This window comes from Anabrus simplex, chromosome 1, assembly GCF_040414725.1.
Source record: "Anabrus simplex isolate iqAnaSimp1 chromosome 1, ASM4041472v1, whole genome shotgun sequence".
Taxonomy (NCBI): Eukaryota; Metazoa; Arthropoda; class Insecta; order Orthoptera; family Tettigoniidae; genus Anabrus; species Anabrus simplex.
In genome coordinates this window covers 1,146,992,714-1,147,019,929 of record NC_090265.1, presented here as the reverse complement: position 1 = coordinate 1,147,019,929, position 27,216 = coordinate 1,146,992,714, and the positions used below count along the sequence as shown (strand labels likewise).

Here is a 27,216-nt window from a genome sequence, read left to right as displayed (position 1 = left end):
TACTATTATACTGCCTTATATGGTTCACAAAATCATTAATATGTAGCATCATACCTTTAAGTTTGTTGTTTACTTGAAGTTGTGGAAAATAAACAAAACAATTGTGGCAACACAAATTAAAATGTCTAATTGTGGTACCATTTCTGCATGCTTGGCAGTGCATACAGACTTAATTTAATAACCCTTCCCTGAATAATTCAGTGGAGGTTCCATCCTGAATAACATTCCAAGCCAACGGACTTCTTTCCCAACTGCGGAAATTATTAATTTGATCCTTAGTTCAAGCTCTGACATCTGCAGTGCTTTGTAAAACAGCACACCTTCTTGAGCATCCTCTCCTAGAGGCAGAATTCACCAGGCGAGTTGGCCATGTGGTTAGAAGTGTGCGGCTGTAAGCTTGCATCCGGGAGACAGTGGGTTCGAATCCCACTGTCGGCAGCCCTGAAAATGGTTTTCCGTGGTTTCCCATTTTCACACCAGGCAAATGCTGGGGGTATACCTTAATTAAGGCCACGGCCGCTTCCTTCCCACTCCTAGGCCTTTCCTATCCGTTTGTTGTCATAAGACCTACCTGTGTTGGTGCAACGTAAAACAAATAGCGAGACAGAATTCATTTCACATTTCACAAAAGAAAATCGAAAAAACAGAAAAAGAGAGAGAGAGAGAGAGAGAGAGAGAGAGAGAGAATGACTGTGTGTGGGTGTGCACGCAATATTCAGTCAAGGAATAAGTAACCATGAAAAGAAAACAGAGATCATATAGGACAGAAACACAGAATATCCATTTACATCCTTGCATCACTGTACTCCAAATTTAACACAATGATGCTTTTGCTATGAAGAAATAATCAAATGTTTCATTATGGCACTGTGAATAAAACGTGCCACAATGGTGCTGTGGAATAAAACAGCTAACACTCAACATGCTCTGCAGTCTCGTTTACCCGACAATGGCAGTTCATTTGGTTCGAAGAAGAAAGTATGCAACCATTTAAGTGTGCTCCTGACCACTAAAAATGACAAACAGAATCAATAATTACGTTTCTGTTAGGTGCAGACTATGAGATAAGCAAGCAAGGTTAATTATATGCACTGAAGGAACCACAAACAGAACCATCATCTGAGAGAATACCCATTTACTGGTACAATGGTGCTGTGTGAGCATGTAATGAAATGGCCAACATTGTGCATGGACAGTACGCTCCCATAGCAGTTGATGAAACATGACATTGATAGATCAGTGGGTCACATGAACACATATTCACAGACTCACACAGCAATCTACCAGCAAATGCAGTTAAATGAAACACCCACAGCAATGTATTTTGGGAATAAATGACTATTTATGTAAAATAAAGGACTTTTTGAAATATTGAATATTCTGAGATGGATTCCTTTCTGTTTCTCGCTTATTAGAACCAACATGGAGCAACAACTAACATTCTGCTGATAACATGACTTCACAGAGCCATCCATCGAACTAACATAGAAGATGGTTTTCCGTGGTTTCCCATTAAGCAAGTGACTGTGCAGTTTGGATCATGTAGCTATCAGCTTGCATTCGGGAGACAGTGGGTTCAAGCCCCACTGTCGGCAGCCCTGAAGATGGTTTTCCATGGTTTCCCATTTTCATACCAGGCAAAATGCTGGGGCTGTACCTTAATTAAGGCCACGGCCGCTTCCTTCCCATTCCTAGGCCTTTCCTAAAGACCTATCTGTGTCAGTGCGACGTAAATCAAATAGAAAAAAGAAAAAAGAGAAGAAAAAAACATTGTTTGAAATGGACTATCTCTAGACTTTGAGATTCACTTGTAAACAAATAACAACTGAAAGTTGCTGATTACTTTCATTTTAGAAAGTAATGATGATTAGGAATGTAATTTTTCAGTGAAATTGGTCGTACTATTAGTATTAATAGTATGAGTAATGCTCTTGATGAACAAACATATGTGGAAATTGAAGAGGAAGTCCAAGGAGATGACCGTGTTACAGCTCAGCAGGTGGACTGAGTATGGACCCATGATGCTAATGAAATAAAATGTATTTAATGTATTCCTTGTTGCACGGTTCATGGTGTGCATGCCATTTGTTTTCATGTATAATTAAATCTTTAATGCTGTTGTAAATACAAAATTTCTCATCGTGTAATGTTTCACTATATTTCCTTCAAATTAATCCCAGCCCCAATGCAGTTTCCATCCAACAAGTATGCAGGGCTCAATGGGTTAAATGTCCAATGAATATCAGACAAATGGGCTCAATATGATATTTTCTTTTACCTTTAAAACTTTGAAATTGTCCATATAAATTAGAGAGATTTTACTAAAATATATTGTGTGAACCAAGTATGCAAATATTTTTAGCACAACATAGGTCATAAACTTGTTGCTCTAGAAAACAGGAATCACCTGCTCAAGCCACATATACAGTGGCAGTACTTGCAGCAACCTCACGAAGATAATGCTACCATACAAATTCGTTTGTGCAAGTACATGTTGTACTTTTTTTAACATATCATTTTGGCCTCTTAGGGCCACAGTTAACACTTACCAGCCTTTCTGGATTTTTAGTACTTCATCATCTTGTTGGGGAATGCAGTTCTTTGCTCTTTGGACAACTCTGCAGAAGATCCTTTAACCCATGTACCCAGGTCTTGAACTTGCTTCTTTCTTGAACCAGTGCCTCAGATACACCGGCCAGATCCTCCTTCACTGCAGTTCCCCAAGTCACGAGAAGATCATCCATGAGTTATTCAAGATATTCTGGTGTTACGCATTCAAGACTGATGCCCATAAAATATAAGACAGCACTTCCACATAACAAGTGAGAGCTTTTCAAATTTAGAGTCCAGCTTTACATTTGACTTCAGGTGATATCCACCCTCAGAATTTTGATGTGGTAAAGGCTTTTTCTTAGGAATTTTCTCTCCCATGCGATAAATCTGAACTGATAAATGGGTCTGCAAATGCGTAAAGCTGTTTTCATTTGTTTAGTCCCACATTCCAAAGCTTCTTTCTCCAATGCAATAAAGGAAATGACCTCTTCAAGAAGCTGCCTCTGTGGATCAGTGGTACAGTGTCGGCCTCCGGAAACCAAACCAAACCAAACCAAACCAAACCAAACCAAACCAAACCAAACCAAACCAAACCAAACCAAACCAAACCAAACCAAACCAAACCAAACCAAACCAAACCAAACCAAACCAAACCAAACCAAACCAAACCAAACCAAACCAAACCAAACCAAACCAAACCAAACCAAACCAAACCAAACCAAACCAAACCAAACCAAACCAAACCAAACCAAACCAAACCAAACCAAACCAAACCAAACCAAACCAAACCAAACCAAACCAAACCAAACCAAACCAAACCAAACCAAACCAAACCAAACCAAACCAAACCAAACCAAACCAAACCAAACCAAACCAAACCAAACCAAACCAAACCAAACCAAACCAAACCAAACCAAACCAAACCAAACCAAACCAAACCAAACCAAACCAAACCAAACCAAACCAAACCAAACCAAACCAAACCAAACCAAACCAAACCAAACCAAACCAAACCAAACCAAACCAAACCAAACCAAACCAAACCAAACCAAACCAAACCAAACCAAACCAAACCAAACCAAACCAAACCAAACCAAACCAAACCAAACCAAACCAAACCAAACCAAACCAAACCAAACCAAACCAAACCAAACCAAACCAAACCAAACCAAACCAAACCAAACCAAACCAAACCAAACCAAACCAAACCAAACCAAACCAAACCAAACCAAACCAAACCAAACCAAACCAAACCAAACCAAACCAAACCAAACCAAACCAAACCAAACCAAACCAAACCAAACCAAACCAAACCAAACCAAACCAAACCAAACCAAACCAAACCAAACCAAACCAAACCAAACCAAACCAAACCAAACCAAACCAAACCCGGCAGAGGTAGTCGGATTTTTGAAGGGTGGAAAAAAGTCCATTCGACACTCCATGTTGTACGATGTCGGCATGTAAAAGATCTCTGGTGACACATTTGGTGTTTACCCAACAAAATTAATTAAATCTCAGCCATAGACACCCAAGAGAGTTTCGGTTTACTCGGTCTGCCATCTAGTGGGCTTAGAGTAAAAGGGAACGTTGAAATTGATGAGGAGACAGCCAGATGGTACCAAATTGAAATGGCTGCACATGGTACCTGAGGTCATTGATGATGATGATGATTATTATTATTATTATTATTATTATTATTCATTCATTCATTCAACTTCGCCAATCGGCCAACTAGGGACCACGATAAGCCTCACTTTACATTCTGGCATTTGTTCATCTTTTGCTTTATCCACATCGTCTTCATTAGCTCACTGCATTCAGCACGATATTCTTCTGTCCATTTAGCACCAGTTGCCCGTTTTTCGTTCCGGAAAGTCCCAAAAGTCTTGATGGCTGCTCTGAAAAGATTTCGGTCTTGTGCATCTTCTGCTTGTAGGCCCAGTTCTTTAAGATCTTTCCTGACATTAACATACCATGGCATTGGCGTTTTTGGTTTTGCGTCAAATAAATTATTATTATTATTATTATTATTATTATTATTATTATTATTATTATTATTATTATTATTACCTCTTCAAGATACTTAACATGAATGCAATGTTTGATTTTTCTATATTTGGTATCAATAATTATGATGGTCAGACATCAATACTCTAGTTTTTTCTAAAGATATCTGGAGACCAGCAGCTTCAGCTATTTTTTGTTTCAAACCGGACACACACAATGCTGAGGTCACCTGCCATTAAGACTGCAAGGCAGTCTATGTTTGCTGTTTGGATCCAGTGCCCAGCATAATACCAATATTGGGTAGTCTGTTTCTCCACTCACAAATGACCTTTTCAAGAACACAGTTGAAAAGAATGGGTGAGAGCCTATCACCTTGATGAACACCAATCTTAAAGGAACTAGAGATTTCCTCAACGAATTTCACTTGTGAATAGGTATTGGTCAGAGTTTGTTTGATGATAGGACATCCATTGCTATTCACATCCATCTCCTTGTGGATATCAAGGACTGAATTGGTCAGTTTAGTAATAGGCCTTCTTGAAATCAACACAAGTCAATACAAGTGGTTTGGCACAATGAGATGTCATTTTGTGACTAGATCTGTTCATTGTGTATTATGTTTTATAGCTGGATGTCCTTCCCGATGCAATCCTATAGAGGAGGGCTGTATTCACTATTGAATGTTTCTGTGGTGGTTGGTAGTGTGATGTGTTATGATAATATGAAGAGAAATGAGTTGGAACAAACATGAACACCAACACTCAGTCAGAGCAATTAACCAGACATTAAAATTCCCAACCCAGAGAGAATGAAACCGTGGATGCTCTGAACCGAAGGCCTCAATGCTGACCATTCGGCCAAGGAGTCAGGAAAGACAAAGGAGAAATATCAATGGAGAAAATCTGGTGAAGACGGAAAGCTTCAGGTACCTTGCGTCCTGACTGAACAAAGAAAGAGGCTTCAACAATGAAGTGTGAGCAGGGATAAATGCATCCTGGATGCAGTGGAAAGAATTCACGAGTATACTCTGTGACTAAAAAAAGGTTCACTATCCTAAATCAAAGATATACTGAACAGTAGTATGCCCAGTTGCACCATATGGAGCAGAATGCCGGCCATCTGACAAAGTCAGTGAATGCCTACAGCAAACAGTGGAGATGCGAATGTAACACAAAGATGATTATTATCTTTAGACATGAGCACCAACTGACCATGTCACCAACAGATCAGTTCGGTAATGAATGAGCATTGCACTATTGTAACATCTAGGTCACCACTCAACTATTGTAACATCTGTAATTTATTGATTTTGTGTATATTCTCACTATTTTATATCATTTATACATATGTATGTATGTCTGTATATATGGTATTTCTCTAAGAGAATTCTACCTAGTCTACTAGGGGAAAGATTAGTCCAACCAAATGATGTGACATATGCTACAAGCAGAAAATTTGGAGAGAGACAGTGTTTTTGTGTCCAGACTGTGAAGCAGGTCTCTACGTTGAGGGATGTTTCAAGACATTCAACACCAAACTCTGATTTTTTAAAATGTTTTTTTAGAATCTGCTTCATATCGCACCAACACATATAGGTCTTATGGCAATGATGGGATAAGAAATGGCTAGGAGTCGGACGGAAGTGACCATGGCCTTAATTAAGGTACAGCTCCAGCATTTTGCCTGGTATGAAAATGGGAAACCATGGAAAACCATCTTCAGGGCAGCTGACAGTGGGGCTTGAACCCACTGTCTCCCGAATGCAAGCTGATAGCTACATGATCCAAACTGCACAGTCACTTGCTCGGTGAAACTCAGATATTAAGCAACATATTTTTTAAAAGAAGAGAGTTTTTTTAACATGCACGTGAAAGTATTATTGATATCTGTGAAACAGTACCAAAGTTACACTGCTTTGAACAAAGTCTTACACTAATGTGAGAAAATTTAAATACCAGGCTTAGAACTCCTCCCACAGCACAGAGATGACCGAGTATGTAAATGCACCCTGCTGGAGGGTTAATTTATTCATCACTTTTCAAGAGTGAAATGATTTGTTGGTATTACACACTTGCCCATGGTATGCCTAAATGACTTACCGAACATAGTCCTTTCATCAAGGACTCTATCTCAGTGGGATATAAACTAACGAAATGCCAACGCTAATTTGTTACTAATTCTAAAGCTCTCCTGAAAGTTCTAAATAAAAGAGATTATTAATGGTAAAAGGAACCATACATTTATTTCAAACTGTTAAATATTTCATTCTTAGTGGCAAACCATTTAGTTGACTTCATGGTTTTAAGCAGATAGCAGTCGTCATATGTTTCACACTATGATACGTTTCCAGCTACTGTAAAGATGAACTTAAGTTAGAAGTCATTATATTTTCAACAATTTTTGTTTGTACACTTAAATTATAGCATATTAGGCCTAATTTATCAGTAGCAGAGTGTTGATTTTCAGATCTCAAGATCACAGTTTTAAAACCAGCAGAAGTAAATAGATTTTTGAAGGGTGGTATACAATTCATTCAGCACTCCATGTCATACGTTAGCCGTAAAAAATAAATCTGATGACACACTGGTGTTCAGCAGTTTATTTATCTGGGAGAAAAGGTACCGGTACTCACCATGTAAGTGCTATTACAGCAATTTCCACACTTTGAACATAAACTCCAATACATCCCCGTCGCCACCATCCATTTCTTTCTCTCAAAGGTTTTCTTTTCAGTGTCTAACAATCTGGCCAGGTTTGACCCCATGAATCATGGTCTACACCATGTGTAGTTTAGGTGCTAGTTTTGTGTTTTACATAACCACAAGTAGATCTGACAATTTCTACTTCTTCAGCTTTCCTAATTTTGCTCACCGACATAAAATGACTATTTATTTTACTCATTTTGAACAATGATTTAGCTTACAGTGGATTTATTAAAAAGCCATGTTAACACGTGTCTATGAAACATGTATGGTACCAACTTGTGAGAATGAAAACTGAAAATCAATTATTGAACACAGTACCATCTGCTGGAATATTTATAATAAATCACAGTTCTGTTTTAAGAAACTTGGGGAGAAAGGTGCTGGTACTGCATACCATTGCATACCAGCAGAAAATAGCACTGGTGTTTACACAAGTGAATTAATTTTAACTTAGACAAAGATCAATCAACAGAGTTCCTGCTTCTGTGCTATTTGGCAGAGTGAAGTGGAATGTCAAAACTGACATGTTTAGAATCACAGGATTCTACAAATATATTTTTTAAAATTTTCTTTTTTGCTATTTGCTTTACGTCGCACCAACACAGATAGGTCTTATGGCGATGATGGGATAGGAAAGGCCTAGGAATTGGAAGGAAGTGGCCGTGGCCTTAATTAAGGTACAGCCCTGGCATTTGCCTGGCGTGAAAATGAGAAACCATGGAAAACCATCTTCAGGGCTGCTGACAGTGGGGCTCGAACGCACTATCTCCCGATTACTGGATACTGGCCGCACTTAAGCGACTGCAGCTATCGAGCTCGGTATTTGAAAAATTCAAATTATTTTGCAACCCATTATTAATTCTATTACTCCCTTGTATTACTGTATTTAATTTTGTTGATAGTTACTGTATATATATTTATGCTACACTTTTCTGAAGCTGAATGTATGTTTGAATGAATGTTGCTAAGGTTGTGAGGTGATTCATGTCTAAATAAAACATGACTTGTTCCAACACGAACTATTTCCTTATCCACATAAATTCTAATATAAACAATAGTTCTGACAAAATATTTTTTATTAAAAATTATTAATGCTCAATTACAACTTGGTGAGTAAACTTACCAAAATCTTCTAGACTATAACAAGTCTTATGTAAGGCCCCCGAATAAAACTCGAGTCCAATGATGGCAAAGATGACGATGGCAAACAGCACCAGCAACCCAATCTGCAGCAGTGGTGCCATGGCTTTGATGATAGACTTGAGCACCACCTGCAGACCTAAATAGTCATCACAGATTAAATTTATCCTTTTCAATTTCCTCTCAAAGTTCAAAAAGTGCACCTTGTGCATATCAACTACTGGTACAGTACTTAAATATACATAATATTTACATTCCAATATTACCTTATCCTCTAATCAGTGTTTGGGTAACCAGAATGTAATCTAGTATACCCAAAAATACTATATAAATAATAACAGATTTGCTAATAAGCATTTACAGTCACTTCAATTTCAGTTTTAACAATCATATAAGAGACTGTCTTACTCACAGAGTTCAACACTCAACACGTCCTTTGGATAACTAAAAGAAGTGATTGGGCATGAAATGTCTATCAAGTATCTTTCAATTTATGGCATTATATTCACACAGGATCAGTGATTTCATTATGGTGAGTAATTGTAATAGCTGCTAACAGAAAAATAATTAAATGAACAGAACTATAAAATAAAAATGAATAAAATGATTCAATCAGGAAAATGACATACAAAGTAGCCTAAAACGAAACTGTACATCCAACCACAAAATACAACACTGAAGATTTTATACATCTTAAACAGGAAGTACAGCATAATGATTCATGACTGAAAACTATTCGCATTTGAAGATAACAGTAGAGTAAGTAAATGGACTAATTAATAAGATTATTGTATTTCAATAAAAAGGATTTCTTCTGAACACTTCCTGAATAAATGTGATTTCAGTTCATTCAGTAGTATGTGATGTTGCTGTTCTTTATAACAACAGAGTGCAGCTTATGCATAGAATTCAATTTGTCGATAATGCTATTTGATCATACTTTGGGTCAATAAAATCAGTTAGTGCAAAAAGTGGTAGGTATAAACTACAGTGATGTCATTATAAAATGGAATTTTGATTATAGTATGTATGAATATAGCCTTAGAGATCTATTTTACAGTGGTTGGCTGCAGACAATAACTGCAGCTGACAACTCTTACCTGGTTAATAATGATTCATAAGAACCAAGAGAACAATGCAAAAGAGCTGTGTGATGGGTTCTTGACAAGTATTAGCACTGAACTCCCAGCCCGACAACAAATGAACAAGAGAGCAATTGAAATGGATCCTGGCAGAATAGTGCCCAGGTACTTTTAGAATAGAATAGAATAGAATATATTTATTTATCACGTACAGAGTGTCCCAATTACAGATGTAATAGAAAATTAAAGAAAAGTTCACTGACTAATTATGGATTTGTGAAACAGCTGATCATTATCAGAGAATACAAGGAATAGAATAACACCATGCATATCATACAGTTGCATAGTTCCAATGAGTAGGGAGGCAGATCTAATATATATTCAGCTGGGTTTATGTATGGACTTAAGATACCGCTCATATTCTTGTCCCTGGTAGACTCTGCGATTCTACTCTTGTAACAACATGTCAGGGGCATTAATTTTCTTCTAGACGACAAACTGCATACCAACACCACTTTCCTCTGGGAAGCTGAAGCCGATCAGATGGAGTAGGGTGCAATGTCTATTGACAGTAACCCTACTGATAATAGCTGAGACTAATTCAGGTACACAGTATGAAGCTATAAAAGCCTTAACAACCTTCGGGGAGCCATGATCAAAAAGTGGCACAATTTCAACAAAGACACCCTCAACTACTTTAAAGACAATATTATACGAAGTGTCCAAACATGTTCGCAGTCATGCAAGAACATAAGTTGATATTAATGACCCACAGGGGCATGTACCTTCCCACACTACTGCCTTTCTTTTCATTATATTATATGTCATTTACAAAAAAATCTTGAATACAAAAGTGTGTACACTCTCTGACATGAAAACTGAGTAGACTCTTGTATGGAAGAATTAGTTTCAAACACTGTACACCTTGTCACAAGCTACAGTCTTCTTAATAATATATTTCTTGCCTTACTCTTTAAAATACATTTGGCCAATACATATTCTAGTAAACTTGTGTAGTTCTATTATGTTAGGAAAATGACAAATGATCTTTTGGGCAATATTTAGAGAATACTATCATTTAAACTCATTCTAAGAGCAAGACCTACATCTACTTATTGGCAAAGTGTGAATAACTCTCCCTCAGAGTCAGACAACTGACTGATTTAGTGTTGAAAAACTGTTTTTGAGATGTGTACACAAAGAAAGATATCACTTTTGAATAAATCATCTAGACACAGAAACATTTCTTAAGTGAAGGATTTTCCACCACAGTAAGGTCAGTTAAAGGCTTATTTCACTTAAAGAACATCATGGTCAAGAAAATGTTAAGACTTATTCTCCAGAAGAAGTGGTTTATATACCTAATTTATTAATATCATTTAAAAAAAAAAGCAACTGAGAGAAAAATGATTACTGTGTTTATCTAACTCACCAAGCATGTGATATTTTAGAGGTATTTTAACAACATATAGGAGTAAAAGATCAACATTTCGTCTGGGGAATCCAAACAGTACCGGTAGTACACATTCTTGATAAAAAAATATATTTAAAAAAGACTGTTGTATTTATTTGAACAAATATATACAAAGGGTTTGGAGCAATAACATTTAATAGTATTACACAAAGAACATGTTTTGAATTAAAGCTTACAAAATTTCAATTGAAATAAATAAGATATAAAGGAATAACTAAGGTCTCCATATCATAGTATACTCTGTTATCACCTCAAACCCTTCAAACAAGATGTGCAGATCACTTCAAGGACTGATACAGCACCTATAAACAATAAGAAGATGTATTATATACTGTACCAGTACTTATTGTCAATAAAACTGCAAATGCTTCACTGCCATGATTTACATGTATAACAATTCAACAAAATATGACTTCTGTTTCTATTTCATATGCTATTTTGATTTATGGTTTACCTAAAGGGGAAAATAAAAATTTAACATGACTATTTATGCATAAGAGCTACATGAAGATAAATAACACTGAACATCTTTTATGGCTCAAAAATGAGCATCAAACTAATAATAAGCAATCTATGGCTAAATGCAATATAATAAATGTTTTGTTCATCCAATATGAACACAACTTATTTTAGTAAGCCAAATATTCTCTACATAATGAATAATCAGTAAATTCTTGAAAATGATAACCAACCAATACCACACCATAATGAAAATAATGGTAACATATTACCCAAAATTGCATTAAATTGGTGCTTTAAAATACCAATCATTCCTTCCCTTAACATTTATCATCCTTCAGTATTCTTTCTATGAACTTATCGAACAAGATGAATATGATGAACAGCACAGGGTAAAATAACACAGCTGCCTGTAAGTGTCTGAACAGTCCGGCCCCGCGGTGTAGGGGGCAACGTGTCTGCCTGTCACTCGGCAGCCCCGGGTTCGATTCCTGGCTGGGTCAGGTTTTTTCAACTGTAATGATTAATATCCCTGGTCTGGGGACTGGGTGTTTGTGATGCCTTTAATCTTCCTTTCCTCACACACAACATTCCACACTACCGCCATTCCAATTACTCGCAGGTTCGTACAATAGGGTGCCAATAGGGGCAAAAGATCCACATGGGTCGACGCCCCAAACAAATAGCATTAAAAAAAGTGTTTGAACAAGAAGCTAGAGCACCAGTACCCATCTCTCAAAAATAATATCCTGCTAACCCATCTTGAATGGAGACATTACAGAGTAAACAGCAGAGGAGGAAAGAGACAAGAGAGCTTATAAGTGTGTTGAAAAGACACCTAAGGGAGAGTGGTTCTTTAATTTCTAATTGCTTTGCGATGATCTTTGACTGCATCAATTTTAATCATGGTGTATTTTCTGAAGTGTAAACAAAAGTGAATTTTACTAAGCATGAGTGATCAAAGAGGAAAAGAGAAAGTGAAGTTCAGGATGCACATTGAAAACAGTACAAATATTTATATTTTATGACAGAATATTCATAAAAAGATGTTCTGCTCCAATGTAGTATTTGAAAATATAGTCTTAGAAGAATTAAATGATGAAACATTTGTTGAAAAGTGTGAACTGATAAAGCAAGGTAGGAGAATCTTATGAAATGCTGTTCATATTTGCTAAAATTAACAGAAATCAGAGTTTCTCTGTATCGGAACAGCACATATATGATTTTCAAAATTAAAACAGACAATTTCCTTTCTCAAAATATTGTTGCAAAGCAAATGGTAAACAATATCTCCATGCAAGTAAGCTGTACAACTGCTATTTCAAGCCACTTTTCTATTCCAAATGATGAGAGCTGTGATATTTAAAAAGATAGATTCTTCAGTCTGCCAAAACTAATGTTTGAATAAATAAATTTATAAACTACCTGACAAAGAAAACATGTGTTAACAGAACATACAGAAAGAAACAACTTAATTAACTTAATTCTTTTTCAGGTAGTTTATAAATTTATTTATTCAAACATTAGTTTCAGCAGATTGAAGAACCTTACCAGTTACAAATTAACTGAGTCAGTACTGAAAAGAAATGGCTACAAATATTAAAAAAGGTTGCAATATGACAGATAACGTTCAAATGCTTGTGTATGTAGCAAGTATAATGATTTAAAATAACATTTTCAAGTGCCTACTTCAAAACCCTGCTCTACAGTTAGCATATTAACTCACACATGATAGCAGGATTGGAAAGCTGCATCATTCCAAGATATAAAATTCAAATCTAGATGTTGACATTAGCTATTGCACATGTTTTCTGTCTACATTCTTACATCCCTCCACCTTTCACACTCATTCTAGAAATATAGCAATAATATGCTAGAATGGTTGCCTACTTATTTTTCCCTATCCCTATCCTAGGCACCAATAATTCCTGTCACATAAACTACCATACCTTCCACAAAGACACAAGTTACCAGTTTCCAAACACTCAACTATTTCGACTAATAATAAAAGACATCACAAGTTACCAGTATGAATCAGCAAGAATTTTTAGGCCATCAGCCACAAAAACAAGAAGGATATTCTTGAGGAAAAGAAAAGCCGTGCAGAAAAATATGATCTTGATGGTGGTAAGTATGAGTAAGCTAAACCTGAGGGTAACAGTACATATATCTTTGTAATATTATGAAAGGGAGTTGGTTCTGAAAAGAGTAACTTTTAACTTACCGGTATTCATACATATTTAGTTTTTCACAATTCTTCTTGTTCATCAACATTTGTACTGCCTAGTGGCTCTAACGTCTCTCTTAACCTACACTTCTCCAATCAAGACTGTCAATCTGTTAAGACAGCCCCTAAATGAGTGTTGATTCCTGACCTGGTGAAGCTGGTAGGTAGAAACGAGAAGAGGTGGTTGTAGAAGAACTGGAAACGATGAGAAGAAAACTCATCTATGTGAAGACAGCAATATATGAAGATGTGGATATTGTTCTTATTTATTCATGTTTTTCCCAGTCTCTTCTATCTATTTCTCTCTTTTCTCAGTTTGTGTTTATATTAACATGTATCCTTTATGAATATTCAAAATGCAGTGTGAGCGTGAAAATGTTAACTACTTAAGAATACATATTCTCAGATATGAGTTGCATCCAACAACAATGAATATGTATCCCTATACTTGTTCCCAATATTTCATTCAGAAAGTATATATTGAATTACTAAATATAAAATTCAAAGAAATAACTTAGATGAAGATAAAATAAATATCACATTTACAGTGGGAGGGATGAATAAACAATCAGATGAAATAGGAAGAGAAGATCTACAAATGTTAGATGCAGTAAAAGCTGTATTAGAAATGAAAAATATCAAAGCTCCTGGAATAGATGACATCACAGCTAAAATGATTAAAGCTGCAGGACCTATCGGAATGCAGTGGCTGTATAGAATAATGAAGATAGTATGGAGTGATTGAGAGATACCTAATGATTGGACAAGGGCAATTATTGTACCTATTTTTTTAAAAAGGTAATATGGCACTTTGTGAGAACTACAGAGGAATAGCATTACTTTGTCACTGCATGAAAATTTATGAAAAAATAATCTCACAAAAAATCAAGAACAAGATAGATTCACAATTGAGAGAGGAACAACAAGGATTTAGACCAGGAAGATCAATTATTGATGCCATATTTACAGCTAGACAAGTAGCAGAAAAGAAATGGGAATTTGGAAGACATCGCAGTAGCATTCATAGATATACAAAAGGCTTATGACACAGTTAGAAGAGAAGAGATATGGCCAGGGCTGAATACAATGGAACTGTCAAGAGACATCTAATTCAGAATTAGAAACATGTAGAACAAATGTCTGAAATGGCAAAAAATCAGAATTGTTTAGAACAGAAAAAGGAATTTAACAAGGAGGTGTACTTTCACCAGTGCTCTTTAATATAGTGATGGACAACATTATGAGGAAAGTTTGCCAAGGGTCAACAGCAAATGATATGAAAGTCATAGCATATGCAGATGATGTAATGATATGGGAAGAAAATGAACAAAAAATTGGAAGAACAACTAAATACCTGGCAGAGGGCAATTGAAGAAGCAGGCATGGAAATAAGTTTAACAAAAATTGAGGTAATGAAAATCAGTAGAGAAAACAAAAAAAATGAAGGATGTTAGATGTAATGGAAAAATTCTTAAAGAAGTAGATGCTTTTAAATATCTAGGAAGTAAGCTAACTGGGAAAGGAAACATCAAGGAAGAAATTTTGGAGAGGATAGGAAATTGCTCAAAATGTTATTACTGTGTATCAGACATAATTAGAAATTGGAAAGTACCTACCAAAGCAAAAATCATGATATATAAATCGTATTATTTGCCAATATTGACCTATGGAGCAGAATGTTGAACTTGGACAAAAAAGGATCTGGGTAAATTAAAAGCGACAGAGGTGCGCTTTCTGCAAGGGATCTTGGGTAAAACAAGGAGGGACAAGATAAGAAATGAATCCACAACAAATACGCTACAGTTCAACCCGCTAAAAGAAACTATGGGGAGAAATAGGCTGAAATGGTTCGGCCACGTCAAAAGAATGGGACAAGAAAGATTACCAAGAAGAGCTCTGGAATAGACAGAATCTGGAAGAAGACCAATTGGAAGACCATGCACAAGATGGCGGGATCAGGTGGAGGATGACGTAAATTGGAGAGGACTACAGTGGCAGACAGTGATGAACGATAGTATGTGGGAAAAAAGAGAAGATTGGAAGAGGCTCTGTGAATGACCTGCATAAGCAGAAACGTATCAGGAAGAAGAAAAGAAGAAGAAGAGAACAGTATAAAAGTCATTCCCAACTCAATATCCTTCTGAATATTTCATTCAGTGTTTGCCTGGTGAGAAATTCTGTAGGAATATACTGTACATATATTACAGTATTTTGATATAAGGGAGTCACATGATTGTTATGTTGCAGTTCTGATGTGGTATCAAAGGAAGATAGTAAAAGGCCATGATATGTGTTTATGCTACTAATCAGGCTGCACAAAGAGCCGAGAATGGATTCTCAGTTCAAAGAAGTTTTAAGAAGGTAAGCCAATAAATATTTTACTATTTTCATTGTTGGAATATTGGAATAGGTCACTATCAAGGGCGTATTTAAGGGGAAACCACCAACATATTCTGTCACCCCTTTCTCTACAAAAAATCAATCACAGTATTATAACATGAAACACTATTTTTTCCTATTATTGCATATTTTACTATACTGTATGTAGGCTATGAGACTATATCCAACCCTTGGTCATGTTTCCTAATACAGTGTTGGGGATGAGGTGAGATGAAATTATATGTCATGTTTTTAAGGCTGGATGCCCTTCCTGATGCCAACCTTATTTGAGGAGCTTATGAAGATGAAATGAATGATGGTCAATGAAATTGGTTAAGGATGTGGAGGGAATTGGCTGTGGCCAATGTCTAGGAACTGTCCTGGCATTTGCCTCAAAGTGAAAAATGGGAAACCACAGGAAACCATTCTCAGGACAGCCGACGGTGCATTTCAAACCCACTTGTCTTCTGAATGAAGAAGTTGGCTTTATAGCCATCGGCCAGTCCGCTTACTATTATTGAATGCTTTACTACTTAATATTAAATAATATGATTATGTCAAATTGGCACACTTATAAAATAGCCATTATTATTTTTCTAATCTGTGTTAACCTTTCTACTCTGAATGGGTTAAATCGATCCAGATTTAATTTTCAATTTCTTGTATCTTATAAAGTATTGACTATCTACATTACCTTGTGTATTTGTTCATCTCGTTTAGTAGTTATTCACATTTCAAAAATATTTTTTTGCTTGCTGACTACCGTATGTGTTCAATAAATTACACATAATTATTTATTTTATTATTGAAAATGCACACATGCTGTGCAGAATACCATTACATTGCATTTACATTACTTTTCTTTGCTATAAGCTACGATGGATTTCTGTCTATTCCTGCATTTTATAATATGGTATCTATCACAGAATTCCAAGCACAACTCACACACACATTTGTCATTTGGTTCGTGAAATAATTTGTTGCAGCACACCTTGTGGTGGAAACCATGGATCGCCAATCTCGTCGTCATGTGTCGCATATCATGATTAGCTTCCACCCAGGTCCTGTCTTGCATAGCAGATGTTGCATAGAAGTCCTCCGGTATGTTGTTTTTCTTCTCATGCAGATCTCGTATAAGCTGTTCGAAGCTGGTACTAGCTGGGAGTATGAGCTCACATCTCAGATCCTCTATTAAGGAAGTCTTCCTGGTAAGCTCATACACTAGCATCGATCTTTCATTCTGCGGGACTCCTAAAATTCTCTTCAGGTATCTAGCCTTTACTCGCTCCAATTATTCCAGCTGTTTGTATGTGAGGTATTCTCCCACTAATTCTAGGCTATACGTCAGAATAGATAGTATCTTCAACCTAAACAGGTTCATAGCTGTGCTAATCGATACCTGAGTGATGTTTCTGATTTCATTCATAGCTCTAATGGCTGCCACTGCTCTAGATCTAATATGTAAACTGAAACTTTTTCCTGTTGTTTGAATTGTGATACCTAGATATTTAAAATGGTTAGCCCTCTTGAGTAGTTTGCCATTGCATTTGATGTTCTTTGCTTCAGTGAGTCTTCCTCCTTTCCTAAATACTACCAATTCCGTCTTCTCTTCGTTTATCTGGATGTCGTTTCTCTCCGCCCATTCACATAGTGTGTTTAGTGATACTTGCAGTTTATCTGTATCTGTCGCTGCGATGGCCATGTCATCAGCGTATATGTATGTGCTTGTTCCTGCCATTCCTTTGGTGACATAATTCGTGAGAACATTAAACAGGATACGGCTGAGTGGATCGCCTTGGAGGACACCGTTCGTCTGTGACAGCCAGTCAGATATGCCTATTCCATCATCTATCTGTATGTAGTTTTCTGCCAGTATATTCGATATCAGGGTTGTTGTGCTCGTTCTTCCAATTAGTTCCTCCAGTTTATCTATTAATACCTTTCTGTTGACCATATCGAAGGCTTTTGAGTAGTCAACAGAAACCACATATAGTTTTTCTTTTGGTCTTTCTATTGTCTATTTTATTTGTTCCAACAGGTTTTCTACTGCCAGAGTTGTGGACTTTCCCTTTCTAAAACCAAACTGTTCTTCTGGTAAAAGGGGTTCTAGCTTCTCTGCCAGCCTTTTGGCGAGGATTCTTGTTAGGAGTTTCAGTAATGTAGATTCTAACACTATTCCTCTATACGTGTTTGGATTCTCTGTGTCTCCTCTTCCCTTGTATAATAGCTTGATTGTTGACTTTCTCCATTTGTCTGGTATACTTCCTAATTCTAAACATTTATTTAGAAGGGAGGTCCATATTGGTAGGTATTCTTGTGCTGTCTGCTGTAAGTGTTCACTTCTTATTTCATCTACTCCTGGTACTCTGTCATTCCTCATTTTCTGTATCGCTTTCGCAATTTCATCCGTGGTGAAGATCTCATCAGCTTGTGGAGTCATAGGTGTCTTAATCATGGGTCTTGTTTCTTTTGAGCAAATTACTATTCTTATATGATCTATCCATGTTTCCATAGGTATGTTGGGCTGTATTTTCTGCCCTTTCGGCCTTAGAGCTTGGTAGGGGTCTTCTTCTGCCTCCTCTACCATTTTCTTATGTTCTTCTTCCAGGTGTTGCTTTTTCTTCTTTTTTTTTATTAGGTCCTTGTATTTCATTCTCATTGGTATTCTTCGGTGCTTGCACTTGCCATTTGTTCTCTAGTTTTATGTAGTGTTTGCAGTGTCAATTTTCTTTGTTCATAACATTCTCTGTCGAACCTCGCCTTCCTATTTGAATCTTGTGTGGTGGCCCCACTTATTATAGTTGATTTCAGCCATGTAACGACCTCATCAATATTTCCTGCTCTTATTGCTCTTTCAACCTTATCTTTTTCTTTCATTTTCCCTTTAATTTTTTCCACGTCCAGGATCTTGCCAAATGTTATATTTCATCTTTCTTCTAATTTGCTACTTCTACCATTTTCTATATTTAATTGTACTGGAATGTGTTTACAGATGACTGCTGCTTCTTTTTTCACTGTGGTGGCAAGGTGTTTTGTTCTAAAGCCCTTTGTGATTATTAGGTCTATTGTGCTAGCTCTGTTATGCCCTATGTATGTCCAGTCCTCCTGTCTGTTGTGTATTGTAAAGCCTTCGTTTGTTAGATATTCCATTACTTCTTTGCATTTTATATATTGCATATTTATTGCGCAATTCAGATCTCCAGCAATGATTATCTTATCCATGCTTCTACTGTGATCCAAGGCCATCCCTAGTTTATCTATTATGCCTGTCACGGTGTGATCTGGATTAAAGTAGACTGCTACTATAACTCCAATTCTTGTCCTGACAACCAGCATGTTTTCTTCTCTTAATAGTAGTTTGAAGAGGGCCAGTTGTGGTTTGATGATGCATAGCACACCATCCGCTGGTCTTCCTCTTCTCATACACTGTATTGCATAGGCATGAAAATTGTAAAATTCTGGGATGTTCAGTTCTGTGTCCTCTTTTACCATTGTCTCTGTAAGTACTCCAATGTCATAATCAGCCATGATATTTCTCAGGAGCAGGCTCAAGACTCCCCTCAGGACCTCTACATTCCATGTTATTATATTAGTCCCTGGTTGCCAGGCCTCTGAACTTCCAGGGTTGCCGAAAGGACTGACATATTACATCTTCTGGCCAGAAGTTTCCATCGTAGACTGTTTCTAGGTCTTGCATTGGAATGCCTATTTTGAAGGCTCTGCTTCCTATTTTGTTATTCACCACGTTGCAGTATATTTTTCCTTTTACTTCGTTTTCCTTCAAGTATTCTATGATAGCGCCCTCCGTCGTATCTTTGTCCAGTTTTCCCACGTGTAACCAGGCATATCATTCTGCTGCCTTTATTTTACTTTCCCCTTGTCTCATTCCCATTTTTCTTCCATTCACTTCTTTTCCTGTCTCGTTTTCCCGTTGTCTGTTTCCGCTTCTCACTGCTGTTGTGCACTCCCTATCCTGGTTCTCTAGTTTAGTTTTATCATTTACTGGTGTTCTAGGTTGCCTTGTTGCTCGCTTGCACTCTTCCTCTTCTATTATATTTATTTCAGCGTCATTGGGTCGTTCTTGCTGGCTCCTGCCCTCTTGTCTTGTTACCTTTGTCTCTGTTACACAATGTGTTTGAACTGGTTCCTGTCTTTGTGTCACCATTGTTTTCATTTCCACTTTTATCATCATCTTTATATTATATGTCAGATTTTCAACCATGTATTTTATCTGTTGGTTCATCTTTTCTATTATTCCTTCTATATCTTCTTCCGTTCGTGTTTGGTGTTGTGTGCTTCTAGCTAGGTCAGGTGACTGACCATTACGTGTCACCACTTCATCATCATTTCCCTTAGTCAGTCTTTGTTCATCACTACTAGTTGCCTGCTGATCTCTTTGTATCTTGGAGATGTCTTTGCTGTAGCCGAGAGATGTCACTAGTTGTTTTGCTGTGAAATTATTGCTGCCAGTTGGCGGAGACCGTTCCATTGCCAGCTTGCTACTTGGAGGTTCATAGGTGAGGCCGGGAGATGTCGTTAGTTGTCGCACTACGAAACTATCACTTGTCTCCTGACCTGCGTTTGTAACATTCATAACCTCTTCGACATTTATTTGTTGAACATTATTCTTACCTTCAAAGGCGTGTTTAATTCTTTGAAAGTACTCACGAATGATATTCACCGCTTCCTGCAGCTGTTCTTTAGTTTCCTTTTTCATGTATCCTCCTGCGTCTGCTATGTCTTCCACGCTTTTCAGAGTACTTTTAAACTGTCATTCAGCTTCGTCTGCCATCTTGTGAGAGACAAAAACCTCTGTTCATTACGTCTCCCTCCCACATAATCAGCTGAAAAATTTTCTTCCGAATTCCCAAGGATTTCAAAACAATTTGCTATATGTTTATAGTAGTTGGCTGCTATGAATTTTGGTACTTGCCGAACTGTCTCGTATTATTCTTTCTTCTATGATGTTCTCACAATCCCAAAGGCAACAGATTTCTTTCTTGTGCATTTTCCAAGTCTCTGCTTAATAGAATGTCTTGTTGCATTTGTAGCATGAGATGCAAGTTTCTCTTCTGTGTGGTGTTAAAAATGTCTTGTCACATTTGTCGCATAAAGTGAATACTTCACCCCTGTGCGGTGCTAGAACGTTTTGTTGCACTTGTAGCACGAGGTGGGAGCTCCTTCTCTGTGTGTTCTGGAATGTCTAACTGCATCTGTTACATGAGATGGGAGATTCTCTTGTATGTTGTGGTAGAAAGTCTTGTCCATGTCGCACTTGTAGCAGGAGATGGGAATTTGTCTTCTCTGCAGCCTGCGTTGGCAGCGTTGCTATATAGCGGTTTCGCTGTTCAACACACCGGCATGTAGTTCCAACATGCAACTTACGTTTTTGAGGTTAGAATTCCGCCAATCTTACGAGTATCGATCTTCTCAGTTTTCCCACACTTACGGGATTTTCGGTTGTTTTTCTTCCATTACTTTTCTTCTCAGTTGTTAACAGGCAATTGGTGTCAGGATTGCGAGGCCTTTTAACGCGGACTTACGCTACTGTAATGTTCTCTTACCTTGCACACATTTCTAACCTTACTTCAAAATTGTTTATTGTCTGTTAATTTCCATGCTGCACTATCTGTCTGTCACTACAGAAACTTTGTGTATCATCAAGAAACTGATAACCAACATCAAGTTTCTCTAGAGGGAGAAGTAAATGACGAAATCCAGGTATCTGATACACATGATCAACAAGACAAGTTTGACTCTGCACAACAAGAAGTGAATGTATCTCGAAATGGGACTAATTTGGAGAAAACAATTCCATCCACAATCACATGTAAGTTAATCATATAATATGAGCTATGTTAATGTTTCATTTATATTATCTATAATCTATATCTGTAGGCCTATAATATTCCACTGTCCTATTTTGGAACTGTGTTCTAAAAGCACCGTTCTTCTTCTGCACTACACTACATCTTACATCCTATCATTCAACCACAGGGTTTCCTTCTATCTTTTCTTCAAACATACTACTACTAATACAGACTCTCTTAGCGAATATTCTCAATTCTCCTTCTCTTGTTTTTGGTTCATTGATTGGCATGTTTTCTTTTTCTATTTTCAAATACTCTTCCCTGGTTTTCTCCTCTTTCAGCTTCCATACTTTTATTCATCTATCTTGATTTTCTGTTCTCTTCTTTTCCTTAGTCCCTCTCAGGCCCATTACAAGTAATCAATGGCCAATGTCCAAGGCCTCTGAAGGTATTGCTGTAATGTTCATACTATCCCATTTTGTTTGATATCAAAGAGCAAATTGTCCACCATTGGCTTTCTAGACCAGTCCCTACTATACTACGTTATTTTATGGTTCTCTTTCTATTTGAGTTTCCAACCAAGAACCCATTCCTTTTTCAGAAATCCAGCAAATTTCCACAGTTTGTCTACCACAACCCTCTACTGCAAGCCCATTTTCATATCACTGCTTTCTATGACAATCTATGCATTTGAATCCCCCATCACCATGTTCTTTTGCCTTAATTGCTTCTGTATTTCTTCTTCAAAGTCTTTTTCTTAGGTTGTGCAGACTTATTCTTTCCCTTTAGTGCTATTTTAACTTTTATTATTCTGTCACTTACTCCCTTTACTTCCTCTTTCAAACTATCTCTCACCACTGTTCCCACTTCATTCCTCCTTTCTTTCTCTTTTCCAGTCAAAAATAACTTAAAACCTCTTCTCCTTTCCATCTAGGTAACTTGGATGCAAACGAGAATTGGTTTTGTCGTTGCATAGGGTAGACATTTAGGAGTTTCAGCCATGAATACAGCCTGATCCCAATATAGCAATAACATCTGCTATACTATAATTCCTCTATAGAATACTCTTATTACATTTTATCTGCTGTCATCTCAAAAAAAAAAACATTTCTACTTTAATTTTTGACAGCTAGAATTAATTGCAGTTCAAAGTTGTAAATATTGTACGTGAAGTCATTAAGAATGAAAAAAAAAAAAAACAACCCACTATATAACTCTTTCTGATCTAGTAATTTTTAGAACTTAAATAATCAGTAGTCTTTACTTCCTAAACCCTTTTGCTTTGCAATGTAAGGGTACTCAACACTTGACCCGTTTGGAGTTTTGTCTTCTTATGGTTCTTTATAGGGAGAAGTAGATGACAAGTCTCATGAGAGAGCTCTTTTTAAGAAATAAATTGAACCAATGTCTGAGGATTTACTTGGCTTAAAAGAAGTTACTTTTCTATTTCTATATCCAAGTTATCAGAGAGTTTGCTCACTATTAGAAAAGTGATAAAACTCAGTTTATTTTTAGTGGCTATTTACCATAATATATCCATAAACAACACACCGCAACATTAAAAAAACGTAGTAATTACTCCAACCTGTAATGCAACAGCCCATTAAAGGCCTTTTGGCATGCCAAGGTGACTACTACCCAGCTACATGGCCTGAAGATAAAGGAGTGCCAAACAGACAGCATGATGACATCCTCAGTCATATTGCTTGGCAATGGTAAGCAGGTCAACTGCCTCTCATTTCATCTCATATCAGACAGCACCTCAGTTGATCTCATGAGGATGAGTGAACACCGCTCAAACCCTCAGTCTAGAATCAAAATCCTTGGACGAGTTGGGAATCAATTGGGCAAATGTATGACCATATTCTCAAAGTATTATCAAAACTTGGTGATTATTCAAGAATTAAACCAAGTTAAAGCGAAGTTAAAGCAAAGAATATTTCTATGACAACTGCCAAGTAGTACATACCATGCTTACAACATTACTGAAGTAAGTGATTATATTGTATATTAATAAGTAGTTGAAAGAATAATGTTTGTACTGTATACTGTACCTGTATATGCATTGTTACTGTAAATTCACGTCTTTCACCCTTATCAAGTGAAATTTATGGACATGTATATTCCCATGTGATTATTAGATTCAGGAATGAGTATTACTTTTGTTTATGTTTACTATAAAAGTATAGGTTATTGAAAAGAACATTTTATAAAGAGAATCTCATTCTCCTGTATTTGTAGTCATAATAGAGATATTTTAAGACATTTTCAGTTACCTTAGGTCTACTAATCATTGCATCCAAAGACTTAAGGTGGGGTGAAAATTGAGTTATGGGGGAACAAAGTTGTTAAATATACATCAAGATCTTCTGGCTGTCTAAAATGCAGTTATTTGAGGAACTACTTAATAATTCTGTAGAAAAATTTGTTGTTTTACTACAAAGCTCACTAAATGCAGTCGCTTAAGTGTGGCCAGTATCCAGCATTCAGGAGATAGTGGGTTTGAACCCCACTGTCGGCAGCTCTGGTTTTCCATGGTTTCCCATTTTCACACCAGGTGAATTCTGGGGTTGTACCTTACTTAAGGCCACAGCAACTTCTTTCCCTCTCCTAGCCCTTTTCTGTCCCATAATCATCATAAGACCTATCTGTGTTGGTGCGACATAAAGCAGCTTGTTGTCTTCCTGAAATTATTTGACTATTTGTTGATCAATATCGCGTGGTGATGGTTATTATTATTATTATTTTAAAAGGAAGTACAACTAGGCAACCATCCTCAGTTGATATTGCAGAATGTTTAAATATTCTATTCAGCATTTATACCTCAACTTCAGTCATCAATAGTTCACATTCTGTCGGTTGAGTTGTGGGAGTCAAAGTACATCTCAATGAAGATCTGGGCCAGGAGGAAAAGCTGCTGAGGGATGCAAGGAAGACGCGTCAAATTTGAGCATCACAAAGATGGGGGGGGGGGGGGAAACAAGCTCTTTGTGTCGCAAGTGTAAAGTTCCAATTTGTTAGGAATGTTCAAATAAGACGTGTCCACAGTGCATGTAATATGACATTGAATATGGTCAATTTGAGTAATGCAGATTTCTGTGTAATTTTTTATAGAGAACACTTATCAGTTTTAACATCAGTGAGTCCTGTATAACATTAAATTACAATGTTCAAGTTTTCAGGATAGAAATGTCTTCAGTTATTATTATTTGTGTCCATATGTACAAATTTTGATGTGAATTTTGAGTATAACATGAACAAATTACTTTCACAACATTGAACCTAAATTTTGTAAACTGATGCATTTTATGGTTCGTTAAGGAATAAATATGTAGTGCAAATTGCAAATTGAAAAAAAAAAAAAAAAAAAAAAAAAAAAACAGTGTTGTTGGAAGGTGATTTTTACATATTTTACCCACTTTCCAAACGCGGTCCGGAGGACAGCACAACTGTAGTTATGTATGAACTATTGACGACTGCAGTTGAGGTCTAAATGCTGAATAGAATATTTAAACATTCTGCAATATCAACTGAGGATGGTTGCGCAGTTGTACTTCCTTTTAAAATAATAATAACCACCACCACGCAATATTGATCATCAAATAGTTGAATAATTTCAGGAAAACAAGTTGCTTTATGTAGCACCGACACAGATAGATCTTATGGTGACGATGGGACAGAAAAGGGCTAGGAGAGGGAAGGAAGTGGCCATGGCCTTAATTAAGGTACAGCCCCAGAATTTGCCTGATGTGAAAATGGGAAACCGTGGAAAACCATCTTCAGGGCTGCCGACTGTGGGGTTTGAACCCACTATCTCTTGAATACTGGATACTGGCCACACTGCAGTTACTGAGCTCAATAGGAAAACAATAAATTTTTCTACAGAATTATTAAGGAGTTCCTCAAATAACTGCATTTCAGACAGCCAGAAGATCTTGATGTATATTTAACAACTCTGTTCCCCTGTAACTTAATTTTCACCCCATCTTAGGTCTTTGGATGCAAAGATTAGTAGACCTAATATAACTGAAAATGTCTTAAAATATCTCTATTATGACTACAAATACAGGAGAATGAGATTCTCTTGACAAAATGTTCCTTTCAATAACATATACTTTTATAGTAAACATAAACAAAAGTAATACTCATTCCTGAATCTAATAATCACATGGAAATATACTTGTCCATAAATTTCACTTGATAAGGTTGATAGAAGTGAATTTACAGTAACAATGCATATATAGGTACAGTATACAAACATATATACAAAATATTATTCTTTCAACTACTTACTAATATACAATGTAATCAGTTACTACAGTAATGTTGTAAGCAGGGTATGTACTACTTGGCAGTTGTCATAGAAATATTATTGTTGAAGGTAGAAACCAATATATACAATCTTCTTCAAATGAATGAGAAAATTACCTACTGTTTGACACAAATTTCATCTTGATATGAATTCAGAAAGTCTTTTAATTTATGTGGATACTAGCTGTAGTGCCTGGCTCTATTCAGGCACTTTTTTAATGTATAGTTTTAAGATTTGTATTACCTGTTTGAAGTGAATTTTTGTAGATTTGACATTGACTGATAGTTTACAAACTCTTTCGTAGATATAGAAATATTGTTTCGTGTATAAAATTATTTAGTTTTACATTACATTTCCTTGTGGCATACCAGATTGTCTGGGGAGTAGTTGATCCTTTCAAGCAACTAATAAGTTATAACTGTATGTATTTAGGATTTGCACTATGGATATGATTTACATAATTCCCACTGTCACTGGGACTGTCACCGATCAGCTTAGGCATGGAAAATTCTAAATTTCCATGGAGGGAATTAGATAATTTTCATTTTCCATTCGAAATTGCTAGGCGGGCAATAATTCCATTGTGGAGATTTATCTCCCGTATGCAGTTATCAGACTGTGCCTCTTATAAGGGCTTCTGATAAGTTCACCTGCATACACCCCAGCGTCAGTGGGAAACGCTGGTTAATAGAGCAAACGCCTGAAAAGCCTTACATCTGATATGTTTTTAACAGCTTAGGCATCCCGAAAATTATGGAATGAATATTCTTCTCTCTTCTCTAATTTTCTTTTTCACCCCTTCTGAACCCCCTATGCCGCTGGAGGCTGAACTTGGATTTAAACAAAATCCAGAGTGTCATAGTTCATCTCAGCAACTCTAAAAACTATGGATTCAACCACTAATATTGGCGGTTTTTGGATATTTTTACATGTCATCCCCTCCTCTAGGGGTGCAAGGGATGACTTACCTCCACAGTATTTTTTCCAGATAGTAAGTCATATATGTACCAAGTTCGCTTGAGTGCTATGCTGGAACATACACGAATACATCCATAATCTCGGTCA

At 36.7% G+C, this 27,216-nt stretch overlaps 1 protein-coding gene across 1 annotated transcript in view; it reads right to left on the bottom strand.

The window, feature by feature from the left end:
- Window positions 1-27,216, bottom strand: part of cac (cacophony) — a 778,098-nt gene that overhangs the window by 582,760 nt on the left and 168,122 nt on the right. The window contains 1 exon segment of the mRNA XM_068225468.1: window positions 8,392-8,547. Coding sequence (XP_068081569.1) covers window positions 8,392-8,547 — 156 coding nt within the window.